This window comes from Leptosomus discolor, chromosome 6, assembly GCF_034619465.1.
Source record: "Leptosomus discolor isolate bLepDis1 chromosome 6, bLepDis1.hap2, whole genome shotgun sequence".
Classification (NCBI taxonomy): Eukaryota; Metazoa; Chordata; class Aves; order Leptosomiformes; family Leptosomidae; genus Leptosomus; species Leptosomus discolor.
This window is the reverse complement of record NC_141396.1, coordinates 59,597,030-59,622,564: the sequence shown is the minus strand read 5'-3', so window position 1 is coordinate 59,622,564 and position 25,535 is coordinate 59,597,030. Positions and strand designations below refer to the sequence as shown.

At 38.8% G+C, this 25,535-nt stretch overlaps 1 protein-coding gene across 5 annotated transcripts in view; it reads right to left on the bottom strand.

Annotated features, from left to right (window-relative positions):
- KMT2C (lysine methyltransferase 2C) overlaps window positions 1-25,535 on the bottom strand; it is a 207,159-nt gene that overhangs the window by 57,786 nt on the left and 123,838 nt on the right. For all 5 annotated transcript variants that reach the window (XM_086466929.1, XM_086466926.1, XM_086466927.1 and 2 more), the window contains 9 exons: window positions 17,953-18,072; window positions 15,399-15,515; window positions 10,974-11,075; window positions 10,690-10,794; window positions 9,345-9,526; window positions 8,418-8,582; window positions 7,732-7,841; window positions 2,115-2,180; window positions 493-705 (listed from right to left, as the gene is read on the bottom strand). In XM_086466929.1, the coding sequence (XP_086323055.1) occupies window positions 493-705; window positions 2,115-2,180; window positions 7,732-7,841; window positions 8,418-8,582; window positions 9,345-9,526; window positions 10,690-10,794; window positions 10,974-11,075; window positions 15,399-15,515; window positions 17,953-18,072 (1,180 nt within the window). The remainder of the gene's footprint in view (window positions 1-492; window positions 706-2,114; window positions 2,181-7,731; window positions 7,842-8,417; window positions 8,583-9,344; window positions 9,527-10,689; window positions 10,795-10,973; window positions 11,076-15,398; window positions 15,516-17,952; window positions 18,073-25,535) is intronic.

The following is a 25,535-nucleotide window of genomic DNA, read 5'->3' as shown; positions in this document are numbered from 1 at the left end:
GGTCAGCCTTCTTTCAGAAAAAAGAAATGCTCTCAGCAAAGAGCTTTTTACTCCACTTTCCCCTTTGTTTTCAATAGCATCTTTACAGTGATCTAGACGTTGCTTTGCTGAGCCAATGTTACCACTTTCAAACAGCATTTACACTAAATTTGAGAGCCTCAAAACGCACTTGCACTCAGTGAGCACGCAGTATTTCCCACAGGTAACCCAAGGATTAGACCAAAAGGTAAGTCGTATTTCCAGTGTTGCCAGCCTTAGAAAGGTGAGTTTCCTACAGGATGGATGGCCCATGAACAGAATAACAACAAGAAAAATCCCCGAAATGGACAACAAGAAGCTATGACTATTGTTCAAGTAACTTCCATAAAGCTGTTTACATTCTGTACAGAACATATGAGTATCAGTACAATAAAACTCCCAGGGATATTTGCAATACACACACATGTACTGCAACAGTCCAAGATACAAGACACACCAAAAGTAGACTGCTACCTCTACTGTCATCCATCTCCCCATCTCTTGAGTGTTCTGACTGGGCATCTGGGGGTGTCTGAAGCACAGCCACACTGTTCTGATTTATAATCTTCAGTTTAAGCTTTGGTTTTGTCCGTTTTCTTCTTGGTACTGTAACAGTTAGGCTCTGTAACTGAGACATGCCGGATTCTGTCAAGCAGACTCCATCCTGGGTGTATGTCTTCGGTGGGTCTATAAAAGTTAAATGAATCGTAACAGCAATATAAAACTCTTTAACTTGCAAGTCTTAGATTTTTAGGAATAGCACTTTTAAGAGTTAATAATCCATATGTATGGAGCTGATTCATGAGTGAAGAAATTGGTATAAATAAAACAGAGATATCTGATACTGTCTTACACATTATAGTTACAGCTTTGCAATTTAGAGTCTGGTGTCGAACCCAGCAACAATCCATTATACTGCCACAAAACAACTTATATCAAGGACTCAGTAGAAAGGACAATTTGCTTACAGAAACTGGTGCCTTGCACAGTATTTCTGTATCCCTAGCACTCACAGAAAACCGTGCAAGTCTTACTTTGGGTCCCTGCTGCTTATCGGCCGAGGGCCTCTTTCAGCCCTTAGCACTGTACTTTCATCTTATTAATGACCTTCAGCCTCCCAGAACTCTTGGTAACTCAGGCAAGTTATTAGCCCTATTTTATAGGCAGATAAAAACCAAGTTATATCAAGTGAGCTGCTCAGGATTGAATTGGGTAAAACCCACATCTCCCAAGACCTGCAAGACTGCTTCCTCCTCAAGCTGTTACACGACAACTGATGAACTTAACGTTCCTTAATTCACCATGCAGAAAGGTGCTGTCGCCTGTGCTGGGGCCCTGCAAGGGGAGGTTTGGGAACTTTCAGATCATTACCAAACAAAGAAGACGCTGCAACGATGCTTCTGCTCTTTGGAGCCAATTAAACAATGATTTGTTAACACAGCTTTTGAAAACATACAAACATCATAACATTTCTTCCCTTCGACAAAAAATATTTTCTTATGTAACATCTCCACCTTAAAACACAGCTGGTTCTGAACACAATTCTTCCCAGGTGACTGTTTTCTTATGTTGAACTAAAAAAGAGTGTTTGCTTTAAAAAACTTGCATACTCTTTTTCACATTGAGGATCTGAGGGCAGAACCTTCTCTCACAACTACATTTGTGCATATCAAACGGAAAAAAATATCTGACATGATGGAAGCTGTTAGGTACTATCAAAAAGTGACTTGTGAGTAGGCTTGTCAAGATCATAAACACGGACAAATACAAAGAAGTTGTGCCCTCCTACAGCTCGAGCCTGTAAACATTTGTGTACATGCTTGACTCAGCCCCACTGTGTTACCACCACTAATATTAAGGCAAGCAACTAAGTCTGCAGGATCAAAATTTAAAGTAATTATTATTGTGCAGGTATGGCAGGCAAAAGAGAAGAAAGAGAGAATGAAAAAAAAAAAAAAGATAAGCATGCTGTGGTAACTGAAGGACAGTTAATGCTGTGTGTTATGAAATCATAGAAAAAGGAGGTTTTGTCTCATGTAAAAATATACCCTTAAAATAAGCTAAATGATCAAAGGTTACGAGTTTACATTCTTTACCTAGTTCTTTTGATTTTGAAATAATCTGAGCTCCAACTGATGAATCACAACAGTCCAAAGAAGGCACTGAAAAATATAAGGAAAATCATTTCAACTTTTAAAAATGGTGACTTGCTTTAAACTGAAACTATCAGTCAATTTTCCTTCAAACAGTTCCGTTAAACTCCCTAATTTATACTGTTGGCAACATTCACTAGCACCTTTAAAATAAAGTGCTTTTCAGAGTCACAGAAGATGTGACTACAAAACAAGCCTGATACAAACTGAAGTTCTCCAGCTTCCTACAGCCAAGAATGGCACTGGAACAGCACTGAACTCGATGGTAAATGATCTCCTTCTACTGGATCAAGGGCAAATGAATCCACTGGATCTACTGGATTGGAAAATAACCTCTACACTAGTCATGACATCCAGGTTTTGCTGTCCTAAGCATGATAAATGGGAGAGCTTTGTGAACTGGGTATTGGCCACTGTTGTATTTCCCCAAGGAGGGGCAGGCACGCTGACAGCTTCACCCGTAACAGCCTAGCTGTGTCTATGCTGTCAGGTCTCGTATACAACACATATGAGAAGGCTGATATATCTGAGAACAGATGATACATAACTTGTTGAAGCTAGAGAGGGTAATTCTTATTCAAGTTAAGAAGATAAATAAATGGAACAGCAGAAACTCCATTTAAAAACTACAGCTCGTGTGCTGCAGGGAAGTGCTGGAACAGTATGACTGAATAAACAATCATCAAAACGTCACACTAGGCCACTGTCGTGGGTAGAAACGCTGTTCCCATCTCCCTTAATTACAATAATCGTAATCACACTCCACTAACCTGTGATGTGCAGACTACACTTCTAGTATTAGTAGTATCTTTACAGAGATTATGTAGACAGAGTAAGTAAAGTGAAAATTAGAAGCTTCTATCTTGCAAACACTGAGAACTAGAATCAGAAGACCTGTTAGTTTGGCACGATTAGCATTACCATATAGGCAAGTTTATCCACACTTTTTTCTTTTTTTTTTGCCTAGAAACCTTATCCACGTTGAATTTAAGACTCAGGCAAACATCTGGAGTATTTATTTTGCATCTACCACACAAGATGAGGCTGCTGAGGCAAAGCACGTGTGGGAAGTTCAAGTGCTTCTCAGACATGTCAGACCACTGCATGTGTGCTGCTGCTCACCATCTCACACACAAGATGGGAGTCAGGGGCAAGACTAAGAGAAGCACAAAAGCTTCCAAGTAACACTTGAATTCTTTGCTAAACACAACAATGAATATGAAATCTAGAGGATGCTTTCTAAGCATATAAAAATTTTAGGACAGTGAAAGTCTCTCTTCAAAAACTAGAGTTCTTCAAAAGTTTTACGTAAAGTGTAACCAAAGTATATGACATCACCTACAGAAAATCAATATTCCATGCAGTTCGTAAATGAAAGCAGCCTATGAGAATTACTGAAAAACTGATACAACAAGAGTGGAAGGAAAAGACGAGGAAGAAAATAAACTGAAGATGAGATTTTGAAAGAGACGTTGAGCTGGACGGAAACAAAAAAGTATGGAACAAGCTGCAGGATGGAAGATACTCAAAAACACTGAATTGAAACAACAGAAAAAAGGCAGATTGTAAGAAATACTCAAAGTGGAATAAGACATCATCAGTTCATTTAATTGGTTATGATTTACAAGATGTTTTAAGACAGAGATAGCAATTATTGAATTGGAATCTTAAGTAAACAACAAATTCAGAATGCCAGCTGTGAATGGGAATTCGAAATCCTTATTTAAAAGTCAAACAACAGGGAGTGTTCCTCTGGTCCAGGTCAGATTGTGAACTATTTTAGCTTTGGAGACTGAACAGAGTTGAAATAGTCAAATAAACAAACTGATAGTGACAGAGGTGAGGCCTTCAGAGACCAACTCACAAAAGCTGCATGAACAAACCGCATTTGAAGACATTATCAAACCGACTTCCAGAAGAGGTACTAATTAGAGTGCAGTTTAAGGACTAAAATCAATAAAATGGATAACAGAGAAACTCAACACTGTTAAGACAGTTCAAGGGAAAAAAGAAAAATCAAAAATTGAACAAAACAATGCTTTCTGAGGCACTTAGCTGAAGTTTAACCAAAATAATTATGCTGATTTGCAAAAGGGTTTAAACATACTGAATACTGTACAGCATTTAGCAGCTTCGGTTGAAAACCAATAACTGAACAGAATACACTATGAGAAGACTCTCACAGTTTCAAAAAGAAAGGGGGCTGCCATTTGTTAGGCTGTAATAAAAAAAAAAAAAAAGGACAATTCTAGGAAGAAATAAAATCAGCATAAGGGACAGAGCGAAATGGTTGCTGTAGAAACACGACACTAACAGAGCACTACTGGATGCCTGCACAACGGTGTGCACCATGCAGGGCCCTCTCTGCAAATACAGTAACTTACAAGAACGTAAGAGCTGACATAATACACGTGCCAAATAATAAAAAAATTCAAAAGTTAATTTTTTAACATACAGTATTCTTTTGCTTTTGTATCCTGCATTTGTAAAGTACATAGAATTAAGTTTCAGAATGAAGAAAAACTTAATTCAGTTCCATGAAAATTGTCCAACAGAGGCTCTCAGCCATAATATGCATGTCACTGGCAGTATCGAGCACCTCTGAATTAGGAAGTGATATGAACCCCTCACTGCCTCTGTGGGCACACTTGGGCCACAGCAGCACTACATGCACACAGGCAGCTACCAGCAACAGCTGCCAGATCAGCTGTAAACAGTTAAAGACGACCAAGCAGAGCTGGGCCCTTTGCCTCCTGCAAAGGAAGAAAAACAGCACCAAGGGAGGAGGAAGCTCGAGTATGTGGATGGAGAGAGGATGGGAGTAAGGAAGAGATGAAATTTGCAGATGGGGCATATGACATCCACGGGCAAATGACAGAAAGGCAGAAGTGATGGGTAGATGGTTGAGAATTGTTTTTCTAGGAGTGAATGTACGTGAGAGATGCCCACGCTTCTCCTGAATGTGCAGGAATTACAGGACAAAGAAGAACTGCTGCTACCTAGAGTAGCTGCTAGTACCTAGTCATGATAATATTCAAGCAATCTAAATTAGAAAAATTTTTCTACAAGGCACAGTAATACACTGGGGGGAATATTTTATAACTTGAGACCATACTAAAAGGAACCTGATGAAACACTGATCAGAGGTGATTATTTCAAAAGAATCTAGTCATGAAGGCTTATGTAGCAAATCTTGCCACATTCTGGCTTTTGATATTTATGTATGTATGATATTTATAGATCTATGTATGTTCAAGAAGAAAAAAAAACAATTTATCTTTTATTTCTGTTTCCTGAAGTTGACTTTGAGTATGCATCTGATGTTCTTAAGACAAGACAGGGAAGAGCTCTTACAAATTCAGAAGTTTCCATTTTCTGAAGCAAGAAAAATGGAAACTCTTTCTCAATACCTACATGCTAGAAGTATTCACTCTTTACCTACAGTTAACCTGCAACGTATCGGTAATTTACTAGGTTGAGGAGCTCTTGCTTCTTCTACAAAGTAGTTTAAAAGCTTGTAGTCACCCTTGCAACACATTAACATCCTCTGTGATACATCAAATGGAAAGAGCAAGAACCATCCCAGTAAGAAACGGACAATATGGTACATTTTAGAAGCTTTCTACTGTTAACTAACATTTGTTTCTCCAAGTTTATCAAATGCTAATTATTCTCACCTTGAAACAAAAAAATCACACAAAATTTTCAAAGGAGTTGCGGAAGAATTAATGAGACACCAAAACATTTCATAAAAGTGCATGCAAGCATTTCTATGAACATGCATCAGGTAACATATTCAGACATGCAACTGTGCAAATGTACATGTGTTAAAGGGGTATTATATGTACTGAGTCAAAACATGAAAGAATAAGCAGAGAAATTTGTCTTATTAAAAAAAAAAAGGTGAAAAAAAACCTGCAAAGAAAGCTTGGGAACAGTCTTGCAGGACTGGTCCCTGTTCCTCGAAGACAAATCTGAGGAACACAACTTCACGAAGGTGTGCAGGAAGGACTAACCCAGGGGCCAGCTTATGCCTGGAAGTGAAACATCTCTGGTACCACCTTGTGGGAGAGTATTTCCTCTTCGGAAAGGGAAAGAGGGAGTATTTCCTACTTCAACCTTTTTGTTTTAAGCACCCAAAGCTTATTATCAAAATAAACAAAAATCTGTGTCATATCTGCAAGTTTCTTGGTTTTCCCTCTTACAAAACCTCTTTCTTTTTGACTTCGTGAAATAAGATCTCAAAAACGAAGTGACCTGGAGAAATCCATAAGCATAAGTCATTCTTCTAATAGTGATAGAAGTGGGATACTTGGAAGTGTTGCACAACCACGTGTAGTTGATAGGGGAGGATATAAACCTCCAAGGTCACGTCAGTAAGTCACCGTGACTGCCACACTGTTAAGAGGACATGGCAGTGTAAAGGGATGTGAGATGCTCTATTGAACTTTCATTGGCAGACCTCTCAAACTCATGTCTTCAACCTTGACCAGGAAAGCCAATCTTACTGACATCTTCTTGGTGGATATGAATATTTCTTGAAACATTTGCTTTGTTCTTGTACCTTCCTCCTACCGCACTCTCCTGATTCCCCAATAAAAAGTTAATGTGAACACTTTAATGGCAAAATGGGGATAGGTGTCGATGCTCTGTTAAAGCAGCAGAGTGAACCAGAAACTCTGTGAGCTGACCCGCAGAGAAAACAGACATAGGATACCACCCTTGTAGCAAAACCATAAATCACGTAACAGGCCAACCTAATTGCTGACAGGCTACTCACAACAACATTAACCAGTATCATGCCCCAGAACCAGAAGCTGTAGCTGTGCTTAAAGAGCCGACCTCCAGTAACCTCATCTCCTGCAGTACCACTGCTATAGAACTGTAACACAGACTAACGAGGAAGTTCATAAATATATTCACTGACCACACGTACGGAGAAGAGCAAAGTTCATTAGAAAGAAACACATATTTTAACTAACAAGATAGTGGTGACTCCCGAGCAGGAAAGCACAGCAAATTCCTTCAAAGACTGCAGCTAGGGAGGGAAGCACTGGTCTTAAAACACTGGGAGAACTGAGGGAGTAGCCTTAATAAAACATGAGGGAGGAGGGGAAAAATGCTTACTTGGACTGCTGTTACAGCTACTGCTGCATCAGACAGCCTCAAAGTATCGAAATACAGAAAGTTTTTCTGCTTAGAATTGCTTTTCAGATTATTCTGTAGTTAATAACTTTAGAGGACTAGGCTTTCATCCTTCCACCTGACAAGGTGAGACGCCTTTTACCCTTTCAATACCAAATGCTTTTAGTCGTTTCCCCAAATTATCATCAATAAATCTATCCAGAATTCCCCTGGCTAGGTTTTCTTTGGCCTTGCAGCCAATCACTACGGGATGTGAAAGAGCTGAGGAGACTTCCAGAAGGGCCCTTAAACTAAACATGAAAAGTCTTACTTCTACCATGAGCCAAATCTCCACCAGAGAAAAGAACCGTAACACATTCCCAAACCTATTTATTGCAGTGCGCAATCCTGCCGTTGGTTTCAATTGTCTTCTTACCGTTTGTTGGTGGTATGTATGGCCTACAAATGGTACAGTCAAAACCCATATCAGCTATGTTTTCCACTTCCTCCTCTGTGTTTAAGTTCTGACAGATTGCATGCATCCATCTAGAAATTAAGTGGGGGAAAAAATACAATTTAAAGGAAATATGTGGTGTTTCAGGAGACCCAAATATCAGTATAAGGTCCAAGCAAATGTGAAAATACTTGCTTACTTTAAATTCTTTTAGGGAGAAACGACGAATCAGGTTCTCCATACATAGCATTCCCCTACAGTGGTGTGTGTTAAATACTGTAGATACAGTATCAGATTACCTATTTCCCTTCACTCTCTATAAAACAATGTCCCAGAAGCAAATATGTCTTAATATATCGCAATCATTTTAACTACTTACAAGATAAAATGTAATCTAGATTAGCCTCACAACAATAGTTTTGTGAGGTAAATTAGTTCTATTTTTTACAGAGAGGGAAAACGCAGCACAGAGTGTTTCATTAATTTGCCCAGTCGTATAGTTAAGTCTGTGGTACAACTAGGAATGAACTAATAAGAGGCTTCTGAAACTCAATCCAGTGCTCTTTACCACAAGACCATTCCCTTCATCTTCACATTTTTACATTAGGGGAAAAAAATTAAAATAAGTCTTAAACATGAAAAACCTGGAAAATATTAGAAATCCTTACCGATCACATTGTCTACACTGAATTATAAGCTCTTCATCCCTGTAAGTGCGATAGCAGATTGGGCAGGTAGACAAACTTGCGCAGGGAGCACACTGTGTGTAATTATTTTGCCATTCACATCTTAAACCTGGAGAAGTTGCTCCACAGTGTCTGCACCAAACACACCTGCAGAACAGACAAAATGATCCATTACTTTCAGTTCACAGGAAGATTATTCTGTGGCTTTAAAACCCTCCTCCTTAGAACTGGGCGAGGAATTAAGTTTTACATCACTAACCATTGCAGGGGGTGAGGGGGTGGAACTCATTTCAGGTCAAACAATATTTTAATTGAATGAAAATGATTATTTAGATTTTGAACACCACCAACATTTTTTGCCCTTTTAAAAGTAAGCTCCTAAGTAAGAATACCCTTCGATCTGCAGAAACAGGCAGACGGCTGCTTGTAACAGCTCAACAGGTCAAAGGAGCTCCTGCTTCCAGCTGCCATTCACTTCGAGGTACGGAGACTCAATCATGCGAAAGGTCTATTCTGTTTGTGCTTAACCCAAGTAAAATTAATGGTTTTCAGAGGGTTTTATTTTGAGAACAATTTGGTGAAGCACCATTCATTTTTCCAACATAACACTGGAATGAATGTCCCGATGAAAAACTGGAAATTTTTTGGCTAAGAGTTTCAAAAGGAAAATTTTGTCTGCCTCTAACTTAAGTGGTTTTTGGCATGAAGAAACAGTATTAAGAGCAGATAACAGTTTCTCTATTAAACTGACAACTGAATGAAACAATTCAAAAGTATTTTGTTTGCTTTGTTTAATACACCTGACTTAAATACAGTTAAAACAGTTCAATTGACATTGCAAATACAAAGAGACAAAAAGGAACAAAAGAGGCCAGCAGTCAATATCCCTGACCCCAGAACCAGACACACCATTTGCACTTCCAGCCTCCCTTTGGAACTGTCTGCAGGGGTGGATCTAAGCAGTACGTGTGGTAGCTGATGTCGCAGTCATCACAGAGCAGCAGCCTTCCCGGATCTGTCGCTTTCCCACAGGCTTCACACACTGTGCACTCCAGGCACCTCCAACCTTTGCTAAGCACCACTTTAGTAATCTACAAATGGCAAGGTGAAAATTATTCGAAAAGTGCTCTATGAAGTGTGATCATTGTATAAATTAAGGTCTGGCTAGCGGAGCACAGGATGCTCTTCTCTGCACACTACCCACATCACAAGTAGCTGTTTATCAATTAGACTTTCTGAAGCTTCAATAAATAGGAATGGATTAAACAGAAAGAAACTGTAATTACTGACATCTGATACTGTTCCAGAATATAATTGCTTCGGATAAACTAGCACACCAGAGAATACAGACAGCACTGCATCTACAGGCAGGACAGTTTAGCCCTTACAGTAGCTGGTCCTGTAGGGGACGAAGGACAACACACGGCTGATTTTTTTCAGCTATGTAGTAAAGCCAGAATTCAGGTCACTACAAATCCTGTACCTTTCCTAAATTATCTGTGATAACCAGAGCTGGAGCTGCAGTCATCTGAAGCAAACAACTCGTTTATTGTAATTAATAATGTAAGAGTAGTATATAAACACAAAGCCAAATTACAGTTGCATGAAATACGCATATGGCATTTTGTAAAGCACATTTAAAATAAAGTTTTGTGACATGTTTAAAAAAATCCCACTTTCAGAGATGTACTTACATAATAAACAAGAAAGAGTGTACAGTGTATATATATTGCAGTAAATAGCTTATTATGTGCTTGCTAAGTCACCTCGTACCATTCAAATTTAATTTTCACACATTCTCTCCTAGACTAATGAATGTAAAATGTATTAATTAACCACTCCAACTGCTGTCAATTCTGACAGCCAACAGACAAATTGAATCAACTAAACCTTATGCCCCTAGTAAATGAAGATGCAGTATAATTTTTTTTTTTGTTTTTAATTCTGCTTGTATTTAGGTTTTAAGCTTATATCTCAAACTGTTATTTTAACCAACTGCTGGATAATCAGCGCTATTTATGGTGGTGAAATTACAAAAAGGTTAATTTCTCTTGAGGCAATGCATACTATAAAATGACATTTAATTAAAGTCTTTCACAAGTCGCATACAAATAATGGTCACATTAACTGATGAATATCTAACACGTTAATGACTCCCCTAATTACCACAAAACCAAAGGTAGCATAGTGCTATTAAAGTACAGTATGAAAACAGTGCAATCGAGTAATTTTTTAATGTGACAAAAGCACTCACCTTAATACTGACACAGTATGGATGGTAACACTGACCACATTGAGAACAGGCAAGCAACCTGCCCTCAGCACCTTGGCCAAAACTCCCACAAACTACGCACATATCCTGAAACGATGGAGAAGAGCACATTTTCAACTCACGCCTGACACTAAATTCTGAAAAGGCATAACTGTAAAATCCAACTGTATGGTGTATAGTTTAACTCCTAACAAGGACACTCATTTACTTTTTTTCAAATTAACAGCAGAGAAAAAAAATGAAAAGACAGTAACTATTATCCTAACCTGATGGAGAGTGAACTTGTCACTGTTAGAGAAGAGGACAACTGTATTATGCATCGAGTTTTCTTCCTCATCTTTGTTAGATGAAATATCCATAGTTGTGACCTATTAAAAAAAACACAAAACATAAATAGCAAGCACTTCACATTTTCTAAGACATGAGACAAGACGAAACTTTTTCTGTAAAACTGTTAATTTTTTAACAGCACCAGAGGACACAAGCTTTGCAATTACTTATTCATACAGTATGAACCTTCATAAAAAGCTACCTTCATCAGAAATTAGTATATTAATTCACATTTTCAAATCAGTACAAGCATTATCACTACTTTAGTTTTACAGACACATTCTCTTCCTTTCCTTTGTTCACCTTTATACATTATCCCATTGCACTTCAAAGTGGAAATGGAAGGAGAGAGGCAGTCTAAGAAAAAAAATCACTAAGCAGAAACTGTCATACTGTGACCAGTCTGCTCTGTTCCCTACATATAAACACTGAAGTTCTCATCAAAAAGTTAATTGCAGCGACATACTTTTGAGTATTAATTCAAAGAGCAACAGCAGAAATGTAATTTGTCCCATATTGCCTAAAATGTGGTTTAGCCAATGTTCCAAGTATGTTAGAGGAATAAACAAGAGTTCTAAGTTACAAGAGTTAAGATATTCTCCGTAAGTAGAGGTTTTTTATGAGGCTTATCTGTCTTGCTCATAGAAACTTGCACTGAACTTGAAACAGCTGTTTTGATCTCCATCCAGAAGCTCTTACTGCAGACAGTCATTCTCCTTTTGATTGTTTCTCTGGCCTGCCCTTTATTAACTCAGCGTACACACACACACATACAGCTTCTCAGGAAAAAAAAAAAAAACAACAAGAAAAAAAAGACTTCAACTGTGCGCTGACTTTCATGCACGCCTTGCTATGCAGAACTGGCTACCCATGAATTTAAATTAACAGGCCTAACTAGTTACTCTCTGAACCAGTAGCTGCCATGGAATTTTGGAAGATAAGAGCACACAGTTCTACACAAAGGAACAAACGCAGGATAGAGAACTAGAACTTTGTTTTACCAGCTGTTCTGATTTTATAAATGTAGATTATTTTAAATACAGTTTAAGGCTTACACAGATAGTTTTGTTTAAATAATAATTTAAATATTTTAAAAATCCGAACATCACTCTGGAGACAAACGTAAATACCCTTACAACAGCTACAAGAATCCTTCTGATACACTGTTGCTGAGAATCAGCATTTACTGAGAAACAGCTAAAACCAGAATATATTGTTAATGCATTTTAACTACTATATGGCTGAGAGCACTGCAGTTGTAACTAAGTAATTAACCAGAAAACACCCAAAACCACCTTTTGGTATGTTCAGGTAGAGCTTTTCCCTTGCATGTATTTCCACAGGTTCCACAAAGTTCCTGGAATTACTTGCACGTACAAAAGAGAAGAACCTGAAGGACTGAATCACTGCAGGTCTGACGCTTGCTTACTGCCAGCCGCGACCCAGCCTGAGTTAACCTGGAGCCACGTTCTTCCCCATTCCCAAGGTATAACAAGGTATTCCCGACTTTGCGTAGTCGTCCACTGGTTACGATCGCACGCCAAGTAAGAACCAGCTCATGGAAAGGGGCTGAAAATACTCCCATTTCAAATGTTTATCTGGCAAAAGGCCGGTCTCTTGGTACTGCTGCCTTCACCTACTCTGTCGCAAGACAGGCACATCTCTGCTCCAGAACTCTGAAGCTGCCATTTACTTGATGAGTCACAGGACCAAATTTCTGTAGGAAATAGTTCAGAGTGATGGCCATTTTGTACTTACAGCAGCTTACCTAACTCAATATCCTCTGTTCAGTTACACCTATTTTTAAGAGTTTGTTCTATTAAATCCAGCTTCCCTTTAAGTATAAATCCGTGCTTTGTAACAGAGAATGGTTTGGGCAGGAAGGGACATTTAAAGGCCATCTAGTCCAACCCCCCTGCAATGAGCAGGGACATCTTCACCTAGATCAGGCTGCTCAGAGCCCCGTCCAGCCTGACCTGGAATGTTTCCAGGGATGGGGCTTCCACCACCTCTCCAAGCAATCTGTTCCAGTGTTTCACCACCCTCACTGTAAAAAATTTCTTTCGTATATCTTGTCTGAATCTGCCCTCTTTTAGTTTAAAACCATTACTCCTTATCTTATCGCAACAGGCCCTGCTAAAAAGCCCCTCCTCACCTTTCCTGCAGGCCCCTTTTCAGCACTGGAAGGCCGCTGTAAGGTCTCCCTGGAGCCTTCTCTCCTCCAGACTGAACAACCCCAACTCTCTCAGCCTGTCCTCATAGGGGAGGTGCTCCAGCCTCCTGATCATTTTTGTGACCCTCCTCTGGGCCCACTCCAGCAGGTCCATGTCTTTCCTGTACTGAGAACTAAATAATTCTGTGAATGCCTCCAATTCAATAAGGTACCTATGACTAACCTGAGTGGAATTCACCCTATACGTTTAAAATTACATTTGCTTACAAGTCTTGACCATCCAAAGCTTCAAAGGGGAACAATGACAGAGGTGTTTGTTCCTCTCCCAGATCACGAATACCAGAGTACTCCAAGGAATTATTATATAGGCAGCAAAAAGTGGCACTATGCTGTATAAACTCAAACAGATTGCATGTAAGAATGCAAAAAAGCAGTTCTAAAGAGAGTCTGAGGAAGTACTTCATAAAGACATAAAAATGAGTAAGTCCTTCTGAACTTGAGGAACAGGATGCCTCTCAAAATCTGACTGATAATCAAACTTTAAAAGGAATGTTTATAGAAGCCAAGTCCATAGCAGGAAAAAACCCACAATTTTTTGCAGTCCAGACTTCCAACAGATTTTCATACCAAAATCCCTCTTCTTACAAGGAGCAGACCAGGACTGTGCAAGATTTAAGAATTTTAAAAGGACTCCACACCCATTGCAGTGAGCAACGACTTGCTTAGAATCACTTCAGTGCCGTAGGAGTGGGAGACAGCAAATGTAACTACCATTTTCTCACAGGTTTCTGGAGGGAAGCTGTGTACCGTACTACAGAATGTCTGACATTTGATCATAACAGGGAACTTGCAGCCACATTGATATATATCATATTTTGTTAAAGGGTCAAGGAAGCTTTAATCATGGTAAATCAGGATCTAACAGAGCTCTCCAAAGGAGTCAGCAAGCCTGGGGACAGGGAAATCTGACTGACTTAACCTCCTTTGTTACCAAATTCTTGTGGCAAATTCCTTCACTAATGCTCCTTAAAAAAAGGTAAACTGACATAGAATTAAAAGAATGGTCCCTACCTTGACAAAAGACACAAAATAAAGAGTAGATTAAATTATCAGTTTTCTACATGGGAGAAGAGCACTAGCGGAAATCTGATAGGGATGTCTGCTAAGGGGCTGTGGTGTTCAACACACTCATGTTCAATCTGAAAAATCAAGCATGGAGCAAGGTGACAAAGCTTGCCAACAGTAATAAAACAGAGTAATAAAAACCAGAAGACAACTGTGAAGAACTGCACAAGAACTTCATAAAGCTGAGTGCTAGGCTATAAAAAGGCAGCTCAAAGTCCAAAAAGTAAAAAAATGAACGTGACAAAACAACCGACAGGCATGATCAAAAATATGGCATAGCTTCCATACAAGGATCAACTCAAAATACTGAGATTCTCCAGATTACCAAGGAAAGAGTGGAAGGAAAAGGAGGAGATCTACAGAAACTGAGTGGCATAGACGGAGGATGTGAACAGAAAACAATGCTCTCCTGCCTCTTCTGCAAGAGCACTAAGGAGCCGGCAGTGAAACCAGCAGGCAGCATTTTAAAACAACAGGCTGATGAGCTGTAGAATTAAAAAAAGTTAACAAGGTTTCCAAAAATTTTTACAAGTGAATAGAGAAATTCATGAAAGAAACCTCCAACACAGGCTGCCCGAAACAAAGATACCACCTCCCATGAATGCAAGTCCCCAAGCCACGAGCTGTTGAAATGTCTCTTTCTCCAGGCCTCTTCTGTTTCTGCACCCTTCCCCCCCAGCACTCAGTTTTGGTCCCTTGTGTAGAAGAACCTCTGTTCTGACCTGCTATGGCTGCTGCTACATTCTTAGGCACAAGCCTTGCTCTCCCCTTTTCTGTTGTTCCAGTGAGTGCTGCGTTTACCCAGCAGGTCTTCCACCCAAGGAAATGGAAGGAGTACTCCAAGACTCCCAACAGTTGTGCCTTCAAGTGGCAAGAGCAGCATAAAATTGCTTCAGGTCCATTAAGCTACAGTGCTCTAGTTCTTCACCACAAACACTTAATAACAGCCAGGCTTCATCAAATACCTCTGCTTTTAGCGCTCTTTGGTTTGATGTAGTATTTTAATACAAGACTTATGGCTGAACAAAATGATGTTGCATTATCAGACTACAACATAACTTACCCCTGGAATGACGACAGTCCCGACTCCATTTTTCAGTTTTGATCTACCTCTGCCACCTCTTCCTGAAAGACCTGCACCACGTGGCCTCCGCTTCCCTGGGAATCCTGATCCACGGCCCTATTCAATGTAAGATAACAACGTAAGCGTAACGTGAAGTTCTTTCATTATACAGGATTCAAACTTGTTCAATGCATCTAGGGAAAAACATAAGTAAATAACCACTCTATGTTTTCAAGTGAAGAAGAGCACACTAGGCCAGAGTCATGAAGTCACTGCATAAATCATTGCAAAATACCTTTAACTACTTACATGATACAATACAACCACCTTTATCATCAGCCAAAACCAGAAATGATTATTTTCTGCTCAGGAATAACTGAAAATATGGAAATATATTTTTTTCCACAGTTGCACAGTATCCAAAATAAATATCCTCTATTCTATGATTTATTTTTCATTTCTTTTTAAACAGTCAGCTCAGTCAGTCATGGGACTTCTGAATAGGGTCTGGACACTTGATTACCTGCAATCACAGATGCTTTTCTTATGCTATGAATAGTAAAACGAAACTGGAATTTATTAAAATTCAATCCTGCTCTCAAAGCAAAGCAGGAGCTGGCTCCACAAAACTCTCTTAATTCAGCTGATACAGACAGAGCTTTTTATATTAATTATATCAATTACACTCAGATCAACATTCCCCATAACATGATGTTTTTCCTACAAAATATCCACTGATTTTTAGGCAGCTGCTTTTTCCCCCTTCCTTGTTTTAGATGCAGGCGCACAGTTGCAGTCTTGTGTGTTCTGGAGTACTCACAGCATGTTCAGCTACAAGTAACTGTGGAAAAGCAAGTACGTTTTTAATAATAATTACCTGATTGTAATACTATCACTTAGTTTGAATTTTTTTTTTCTTTTTTCTTTTTTTTTTTTAATTTCAAAATGAACTAAACATAAAGAGGATCCCTAACCCTCGCTAATCATTTCCCGAGAGAAAAAGAACGTATTCACAATGTCCCCAAGTTATGGCTGTATCTGGATGTATCTCTTTACAACATGTTTCAGAGGCTCTGATCTGCATAACTGACGATAATTACGGTATATACTCAAATAAGCAGCTTTCCTACTATGAAATAAGCAATGAGATTATTGCATTTCAAATTTGTGAATAATCTTGTCTCCTAATACAGCCTGACTCCATCCACGGAGTATCTAGATACGGTGTCTGTATCCAAACGTTTGCTGGAAACTACTTCTAATGCGAAGACAAAACATTTACTCAATAAAACAATGTTGACAGAACTATAAAGCTCCTTGGGGACAGTGTTGCCAACAGACATGAACAATCTCTACTGATGGAGACAGGAGCTCCCTGGATGGAAAGCAGCACTATGGGCTCAGTATTACCAACACTGTTTTTCAAATATGCCAACTCCTGTTTTAAAGAAGATATAGAAGTTTATGGTCATAATTAAAGGGAGAATCCAAGCATCCCAATGTTAAAATTTTATTAATGTCCATCTATTAATGGAAAGAGAAATTAAACTGACTTACTCTTACACAACGAGGTAACGTAAAGCAACGCTATTTTATGAAGTGCAAGGAAGGATGCTACTCAGAGCTGGAGTATTTATATGTACTAAGGTGAAACAAAAAAAGTTGTCCTTACATTTATATGGAGTTAATACATATGCACACACAGGACATACAAGCATCAATTTTTAAGAGGTAAACTCTTCTGGAGTGTTTCTTATTTGGTCTGTTTCAGATCAGGTATCAGTATTGTTATTTTCACACAACTAGTAACAGGAATAAGCACATACTTGTATCAATGTTAATGCTGAATATTAAGCTGAAAATTAATGCTTGAAGCAGCAAAAGCTAAGCTAATGTCAAATTAAAATAAAATTAGCATGAGAGTTAAAGTGAGATGAAAATAAGTCATTGGGAAGCTACCGCTATTTTTCAGAGTTTCATCATTTAGCTTTTTTGCCTTTATCTAAAAATAATAATTCCACTTAGTTTCTTCAGATGTTTTTAATGGTAAACATCACTGTGGATACAAGCTTCGGTCCATCTAACCAGGTAGGAAAGTTGTTATTTATTCCCCCATAAGCTAAAAATGATGTCACTTTGAATCCACTCTGCAAGATTTCTCCACAGCAACAAACTCAAGCCACCCTTCAGATCTCTGCTCCTCTCCATGCCTGGCTTACCTTACTGCCAGTCTTAAGGACATTCTCCTTCTCAGGTAATTTATTTTGACAGCTATTTAAAGCCAACCACAAAAAGTCAAGTACTCAACACACACAAAAAACTGGTAATACAAACTATTCTTTGCCATTGAAAATCAGGGCAATGCCATCCTACTGTATACTCTGGAAAGCATACATTTTTTAACCTGAAAGCTCCAGAGTTTCAGGAATTTTTGAAGGCCTTAAACAGTAACAGAATGGAAGATTAATTCAGTTGTGAGATACAGAATTTCATCACTAGTCTCTACAGCAGAAAGATAGCAACGGATACATGAAAATAAATTCAAATTATTTACCACTTTGATGCTCCAAATGGCACTGCCAGGAAGCTGTCTGGATTTAAAAATGTCCCGACCTTCTGAAATGTCTGGGGACCAGGAAGGTGGGCTGACTGTATTATTGGTACTCCAAGCCCCCTAGGATACGGTAGGTGAGAAAATAGATGTATAAAACTTCGCAACATAAAAAAAAAAAAAAAAAGAAAGAAAAAGGAAAAAAAGCAAGCAACAAAAAAGAATCTGAAAAGCAAAGCACATGCAGGCATAGGCATTTCTACGTTAACTTAAGTAGTCAATTAGTTCACTGAGTGAGAGGAAGGTGGGAAATTTTTAGGTTCTCATTGAAACATTCACTAAAACAAATATTAACCTCCAACTGATGGTTAAGTACAACAAAATGAGTTTTATAAACAAAGCATAATACAAATCAAAAGCAAGCAATCATAGCAACACCATGACAAATTATATCCCTAAATTTTATTGCATCAAATGAAGACAGTAGTTTGAGATGGTAACATCCCCTTTTACACTTCAAATCACATTTTGAAAGAACAGATGGCCTTAGTCGACTTTTGAGTCTAAACCGCTGACAATCACAGCAACAACTAGTTTGAGAAGTGTGTGAAACAAAAGGAATATAAATAAACCACTGGGAAGAAAGAAAAGAAAAACAGCCATGGTAATTAACAAAATATCTCTTTCCTGCAAGTCTGTCTCAAATAAACCATTATAAAACCCCACTACTAAGGTTTTTTTCACCCCAGTGTTTTCATGTTATGCTGTGGTATCAAATGTTAATGTTATTATACGCATGTAATAATATACATCCATGTGGTGTACCTACAAACTCTTTTTAATTAATTATTATCCCTATTTATATACTTCCCATCACAGTGATATTGTATAACTCTGTCACAAGAAACAGGGCAAAACAAGGAGAAAATGCTAAGATGGACAAGAAAAAAAATCCTGAAGTTCCTCATACACCCTGAAATCTGTGGAAGACTTTCTTGAACTGTGAGTAAAGACTGCAGGAGATAGCCATCATAAATAACTTCATTCTAAATTTAAACTAATTAGAACAGTTAAAGGATAATACGTCTTCCTAATCCTAAGTTTGTGAGAGTAAGAAATAATGAATACCAAGATAAGAAGTAAAACAGATGAAAAGCCCAGCTTTACCTTCTTGAGAATGACATTCAGCAGTAGAACTGGATAGTGGACACGGAAGAACCTCATGCATACTAACGGTCCCAACTACTCCCACATGCATAACTGCTCACACAGGCAAGCCCAAACACATTTATGCCTTTGAATACTGGTCTATACAATAATAAGCACTAAGAAAAATGAGATAGCTTTGCAAAATCTGGGTTTTTTTCTGAAATGAAATATTCTCCATCAAGAATGTGTGGGAAACAGTTTCTCTGAAATCAACAACTCATCAAAACACACATTCATCTCAGACTGTAAATAGGTATTCTGCTAACAGCTGTGCTGACAGAAAACAGCGCTACCCCTCAACGGATTTCAGGCCAGACGGATCATGGGCAGGACCTCCCTCATCCATGTAAGGCACAGCCAGGTTAGCTTAATCTGCTGATGAAGGTGAGTACGAGCCAACAGCTCGCTTACCCTCGAGCAGATGAGGAAAAGCTGATATGACGCCTCCTGCACGCAGAGCTGGGTAGGCAGTAACCTACAGCTGCTCAGACAGCTCTGTATTCAGATGGGCGCAACACATCCAAAACAAAAAGTCTGTCAGTGACCTAAAAGCCTCACTACGCATAAAAGTTGCATTTTAAATTGCCAACGTTGTCCAAGTGGTACGACCCACAGCGTGGACATGGTGGTAGTCAGTATAAATCTGCTTTCTAGGAGATCAGCTATGCCTGTGTGGGAAAGGGAATATGGACAATATAGCACTTAAAAAAAAAAAGTAAAAACTTCACAATTCTGCCCACACAAAGCAGTAATTAGACACACAACCTACCAACTGCTTAGTGCCCAGCAGACTACCTGTATGTTTGCCCATCATTGCCTCCCCTTTGCCAAGGTGCTTCCAAAAAATACTCCAGCTGAACGGCTAGTGCCAGCAACTGCTCATCTGCACTTGGGTTAAAGTGAGTATGCTTGACTGAACAGCTTAAATTCTAAGATTTTGCTATCCCAGTTTTTCACTTAGGTAGTCATCACGCAGACAACGCCGCAGATGAGAAGGATCAAAGACCTCTAACAGGGCAATCATGTTGAGCTTCTGCTCAGCCTTCTGCACCTGCAAACTTAAGAGATGGACGAGGGTCCGTCCACATCCAGGACGTAAGGGTGTAACATTCATGACATAACAGCACCAAGCAAACTGCCATGGAAACAGAGGTCTGATACACCTACCTAGATACACGCCTGGGGTGACTGCTGAACTGAATCACTTTCTACCTGTGCTGGATCACTCTGGGCCCTGCATGGTCAGCAAAGAGAAATGGGTGCTTGCAGAGGACATGTCTCCGCACAGGGTGGAAGGTGTCAGGTTAGTCTCACCCTACATGCCCCTAGTTCTCTCCAGCAACTCTTACGGGAACCTCGAGGTGACTACAGCAGGTCTTCAACGGTGCAGATATCTGCAGGTGGGTGGATCCCACTCCCTGAGCCCACAGTCAACCTCCACCAGGCAGACTGAAGTCTGATTTTTTATCACCAAGAGGACTGTAGTTTATGAATCACACCTCTGTCAAAACCTCATGTTTCTACTCAGCACTGTCACACTAGTTAGCAACCACATGAGCAGGTTGGTGGTAACAGGAAATTTACCTTTACTATACTAGCCATACTTTTAATATCAAAGAACATTACATTTTAGCATGACAAAGTTAGAACTTCCATTGAATGTTAGTTACAGGTTCCCTGTATTTCTAAAATTCATAATGCATAATAAGTGACTGTTCTTATAATATGGCAACTCAAAGAAAATCTGTAGCAACACAAAGAAAATCTGTGTATCGTAGAAACAATCTTTACATCAATCTGTAAGAGAGGCAACATGCTGGCTAAGGGTCAAAATTCAAGACCTCAAACATGCTGAAAATACTTAATGAACAACTAAAACTATCTACTCCTATTTGGGAAGTACAAAATTATTTTCCTTTTAAAAAGATACACTCCTCTAGTGATTAAGTATATTCAAAAGATTAAAAAGCTAATAGAATATTAAATCTGAATATGAAATATTCCATCTCACAAAACAAAATTAATTGTGTATGATTCATGAACCATATTGTTAAGAATTAAATTGGAAACTTAATCCAAGTTTTATTGTAGATCAGAAACATTTGAATTCTTGGTCAGATAAACTTAATTAAAAACACACACTTCTACAATACTACGAACAAATGAATTACATCAAAGAGATGCATTAATTATATTTTGGCTTTTAATTAATGCCTATTACCACACAACACTGAAGAGAAAGTTCTATTCAGTTCATTTACATCAGAACCACGACAGTAATTATGTACTGTGACAGAAACAGGAAGTTCTAATTCTCCATCATATTCTTAAGTCCCCAAAATTGAACAACACAGCTGTGAGTAAATTATAACAAAAGGAAACCCAATGTCAGCAAGGGTCAGGAGATCTCACTAAATTACCACTGACTGTGTTTAGCTGCTTAACGCTATATGAAATCTATTCCAATTGCACATGCACAAAGCTGGATTTGCAATTTAATATTTAATGTAATCTTAGGGTTGTGAACAAAATTTAATCTGTTCAAAATATAGCTCCCCTCAGAAAAAAAAAAAAAGACCATTACAAAAACTAATCCTTGAAAAAGACTCTTTTTGATCTTTTTTTCCCCAACATCTACCACTACAACATACTTAGTGGTACCATGTAATCGAAGACAACAAAAAAGCCATAATACCCAAGAAAGAACAGATATCTGAACCCATCACGGTGCTTTCCATTTTTCAGAGTCATCTCAGAAAATCTCTTAGAACACCTAGAAATACATAGTGAGCTGTATAATCGTAATCACCAGTATCTTCATGATGAAAATTAAATACCTCTAATCATAGTATTTTCCATGGAACGCATTCTAAAATACTTATGGTATAACAAAAACAGTAGAAGATTGTTCTTTTCTAGTCAGTATTATTCTACAGACCATTCTCAACACTTTACCTGCCAGTCTTACAATGTCGTGTATGTTGAAATGCCCCCCATTTACTGACTTTATATTATGCTTTCCTGTACAGAGTGCTGTAGCAAAAGTAACTGTTTCAGTTTTTTTCATTTCCGACACACAGAATATAGCCAATACCATTTAAAGTACACCTCCACAAAACCCCCATCCATTCTGCTTGTGAAGTTTTATATCAAACTATATATACATCAGATTAGTCATTAATAAACTTACATGATAATTTCTTTTAAGACTACTACTTCAGAAAAACGCCTCCCTCCAGCATAAATTTGCAATTTTTAGGCAAGGGTGGAGAATCTGCATATTCCATGGAGAAGACACTGTACAGACACAACTCTGAAGACTGCACTGTAAAAACTTTATCACACTGGCACAGCTACTAGTGAGATATCTGATCTACAAACAACTACATTTCAGATATAACTAAAAAACGATTTGGCTCCACTGTGGAGTAGGATAACAGAAACAGAAAAGAGAGAGCCCATGGACCAAAACCCAGGGGAAGTCAGCGAGATGCTAAGCCTGGCAGACAGAGGGTCCTCTCACTGGGCTGGATGCAGACTTAAAGCTTGTCTATAGCTGAAGGTATGGACAACATGCTATCCGAACAAACGCTGCTAGTAGAAGTGCACCTTACTGGAAGGAGTTGTTATCCTGACACAGAAAAAACACATTCTCCAAAGTGCAATAAGCTTGTACCAGCCAAAGCAATTCTCATCAGTACAACTGTACCTACCTACAGATTTACACCTAGCTCCCCTTCTGTTCAGAAGATGGATTTTCTCCTGTTGCTTCTAACCAAAGTAGTGAAGCCTGCAAACAAGCTGAGGGGAGAGGGGTGGTGACGACAGCAACACTGATAGTGTATCCCTGGAAGGGACTCAGGAAGCCTTTTTAAGCAGAATATTGTCTTCATGGTTTGCGAGATGGGTTTTAGTCCTTTCAAAACAGAGTGAGGTAGTGGTGTGGCAAACACATCACTAAAACCTACTCCACACACAAACTACTAAGGTCCAATACAGGAAATAACTCCAGATTACACGTAACACTGTATTCAGCAGCGAAACTGGGTAACTATCCACACATATTTTATTAGCCATTGTATTAATAGATTTAAGAAAGGGATAATAATTCATCCTATTGCCCGGCAAAATACATTAAATTTAATGAAAACAAATCCAAATCAGAAACTACTCCTTCATATGGATTCCCCTGACTCCAGTGAAGCATGTGTCTTTCAAAATTGAGGAGCAATATATTCAGGATCCAGAACTTTTTTTTCTGTTCTTCTTCCTATGAAGTTCCATAACCCATTGCAATGATTTTTAAAAATTTTTTAACAGGAAGAGGACATTCCAACAAGGTAAACTAAATATTAAAAGATTTAAATCTTCTAGGACAAAGGTAAGAATATTGCCAGCTGTGGAAATTGGCTAATGTTGGCTTGTCTTTGGGTTCCGTGGAGTAATCAGGCTCTTTATGAAGTATCTACGTGAAATCTGTGCAGTCCTGGACAAGCAACTAGTTCTGCAATGACAATTTTTTAATGCAACAAAAGGGAGCCGCTGTGGATCCAATGTTAGCTTCACCAAGTATAGGAGCCACAACCTCTGTAATCAATAAAAACAACCTAATCCCATTTGTGTAACTTCTCTCTGTTATTTCACTGCCCTCTGAGACATGTTGCTAAGAACTCATCCAGCTGCAAGGTAACCTGTGTATCCCATAACCTGGTGACACAAAGCGCCACAACAGCATTACGTGTTATTTTTAAACAGAAAGAAGCAGACCTCGGACCTGTAAAATTAACGCACTTTTGAGAAGGCAAAATTCCTCTTTAGCGACACCCAGAGAAGAACCACACAGGACCTGGTTTACTCTGAACTGCTATACCTATAACTTCATAGAAGCCTTTTTTTTTTTCCTCCAGAATTGTTTTGCCCACTTGTGACTTGTTTTGAATCAATGGGATCATCTTCGGACAGACAAGCACTGAAACACTGTTAAACTTAATTTAAAACATTTTAGCCTATGTCCCTTCTTCAGTGGTGAGGCCACACTTGGCATGGAAAATAAGATGTAAGGGCAGAAAGCAGCACACTTCTCAGCTGCCAACACCTGCCCGATACGATGCTCTCCCTAAGCCAGAATTGAGAGAAAACATCCATTTTGAAGTATCTGTAGAGCATGACACAAAGAAACAACAGGTCTTAATTCTTGGGTTTTATACCTGGCAAAAATCTGCTTACTTGCCTTCAAACCTGCCCCAAAGAATTGTCTTGTATCAGGAAACCAAACCAGACCCCAGCACACGTCAGCGTCTGGAGAGCCCTGAAGGCAGCAAGAGCGAACATCAGAAGGGAGATCAGTTACAGCTATGAGGCTGCTTCTTTTTTTTTGCTGATTTGTGAACCAGCTTGTAAAATCATACATAATGAGTTGCTTACAAAGAAAGTCATACATAGGGCTGCTGGCACAAATACCAGAGAAATGTAGCATTTTTTTCTCCCGAGAACTAGAGCAAATATTAACAACAAAAAAAAATACATCACTGTATGCAAAGTGCAGTTTTTAAGATGACATAAACTGAGCAGAATTAGATAAAAACACAAGGTGCTCTTCAATGACCAAACAGATTTAGAGGCTTCTGCTCCTATCCATAACTCCTGATTTGTAAAAGTACATGATTCTTTTTTAAAAAAAAAAAAGAAAAAAAAAAAGGATGTTACAGCAAAAATAATAATCAAAAAACCAAAGCAAAACAAAACCCAACCTAAACCAATTTCTCTGCGTGATGCAAAGGCTAAAACATTTAAACATATTCTTTGCCTATCACGGATTTGTCCAATCACATCTTGCTCAAAAGGAAAGCACCTATCTGTAACTGGACATTTCTAAATCTCTTACTTACACTCTACAGACCATCATTTGACAGGTTTCAGCCCCTCAGCAGAGGCCCGAAGCAGGACGTTAACATGGCAAACTCACAGCACTGGACAGAATTTTGCCACTGTTTAAAGCACATACACATTTCTGCAAATACAGTATTTACCTTACCACACAGCAACCTGGAAAAATCTAACTGCAGCAGAATAAAAACAGAGTTCCTAAACTCAGTGGAAGCGGAAGTAAGGTCCTCATAGTAAAGCTGGTTTTAGAAAACATCTAACATATGCAAGCTTCTTCTCTTTTTTCAAAAGACACATTATCTACAGGTACAAGACTTCTATCTTCATGGCCAACACGGAAAATGAGATGAACAAAAGTAAAAACTGACTGATGAAGGGTCTGAAAAAGATCCCAAAGCCCAAAGCCCTACCAACTAGTTAAGCTGAATCTAGATTACTGGTCAGAAAAGTATGTATTCTTCACTAACCAAGTATCCACAGGGCCTCCATTT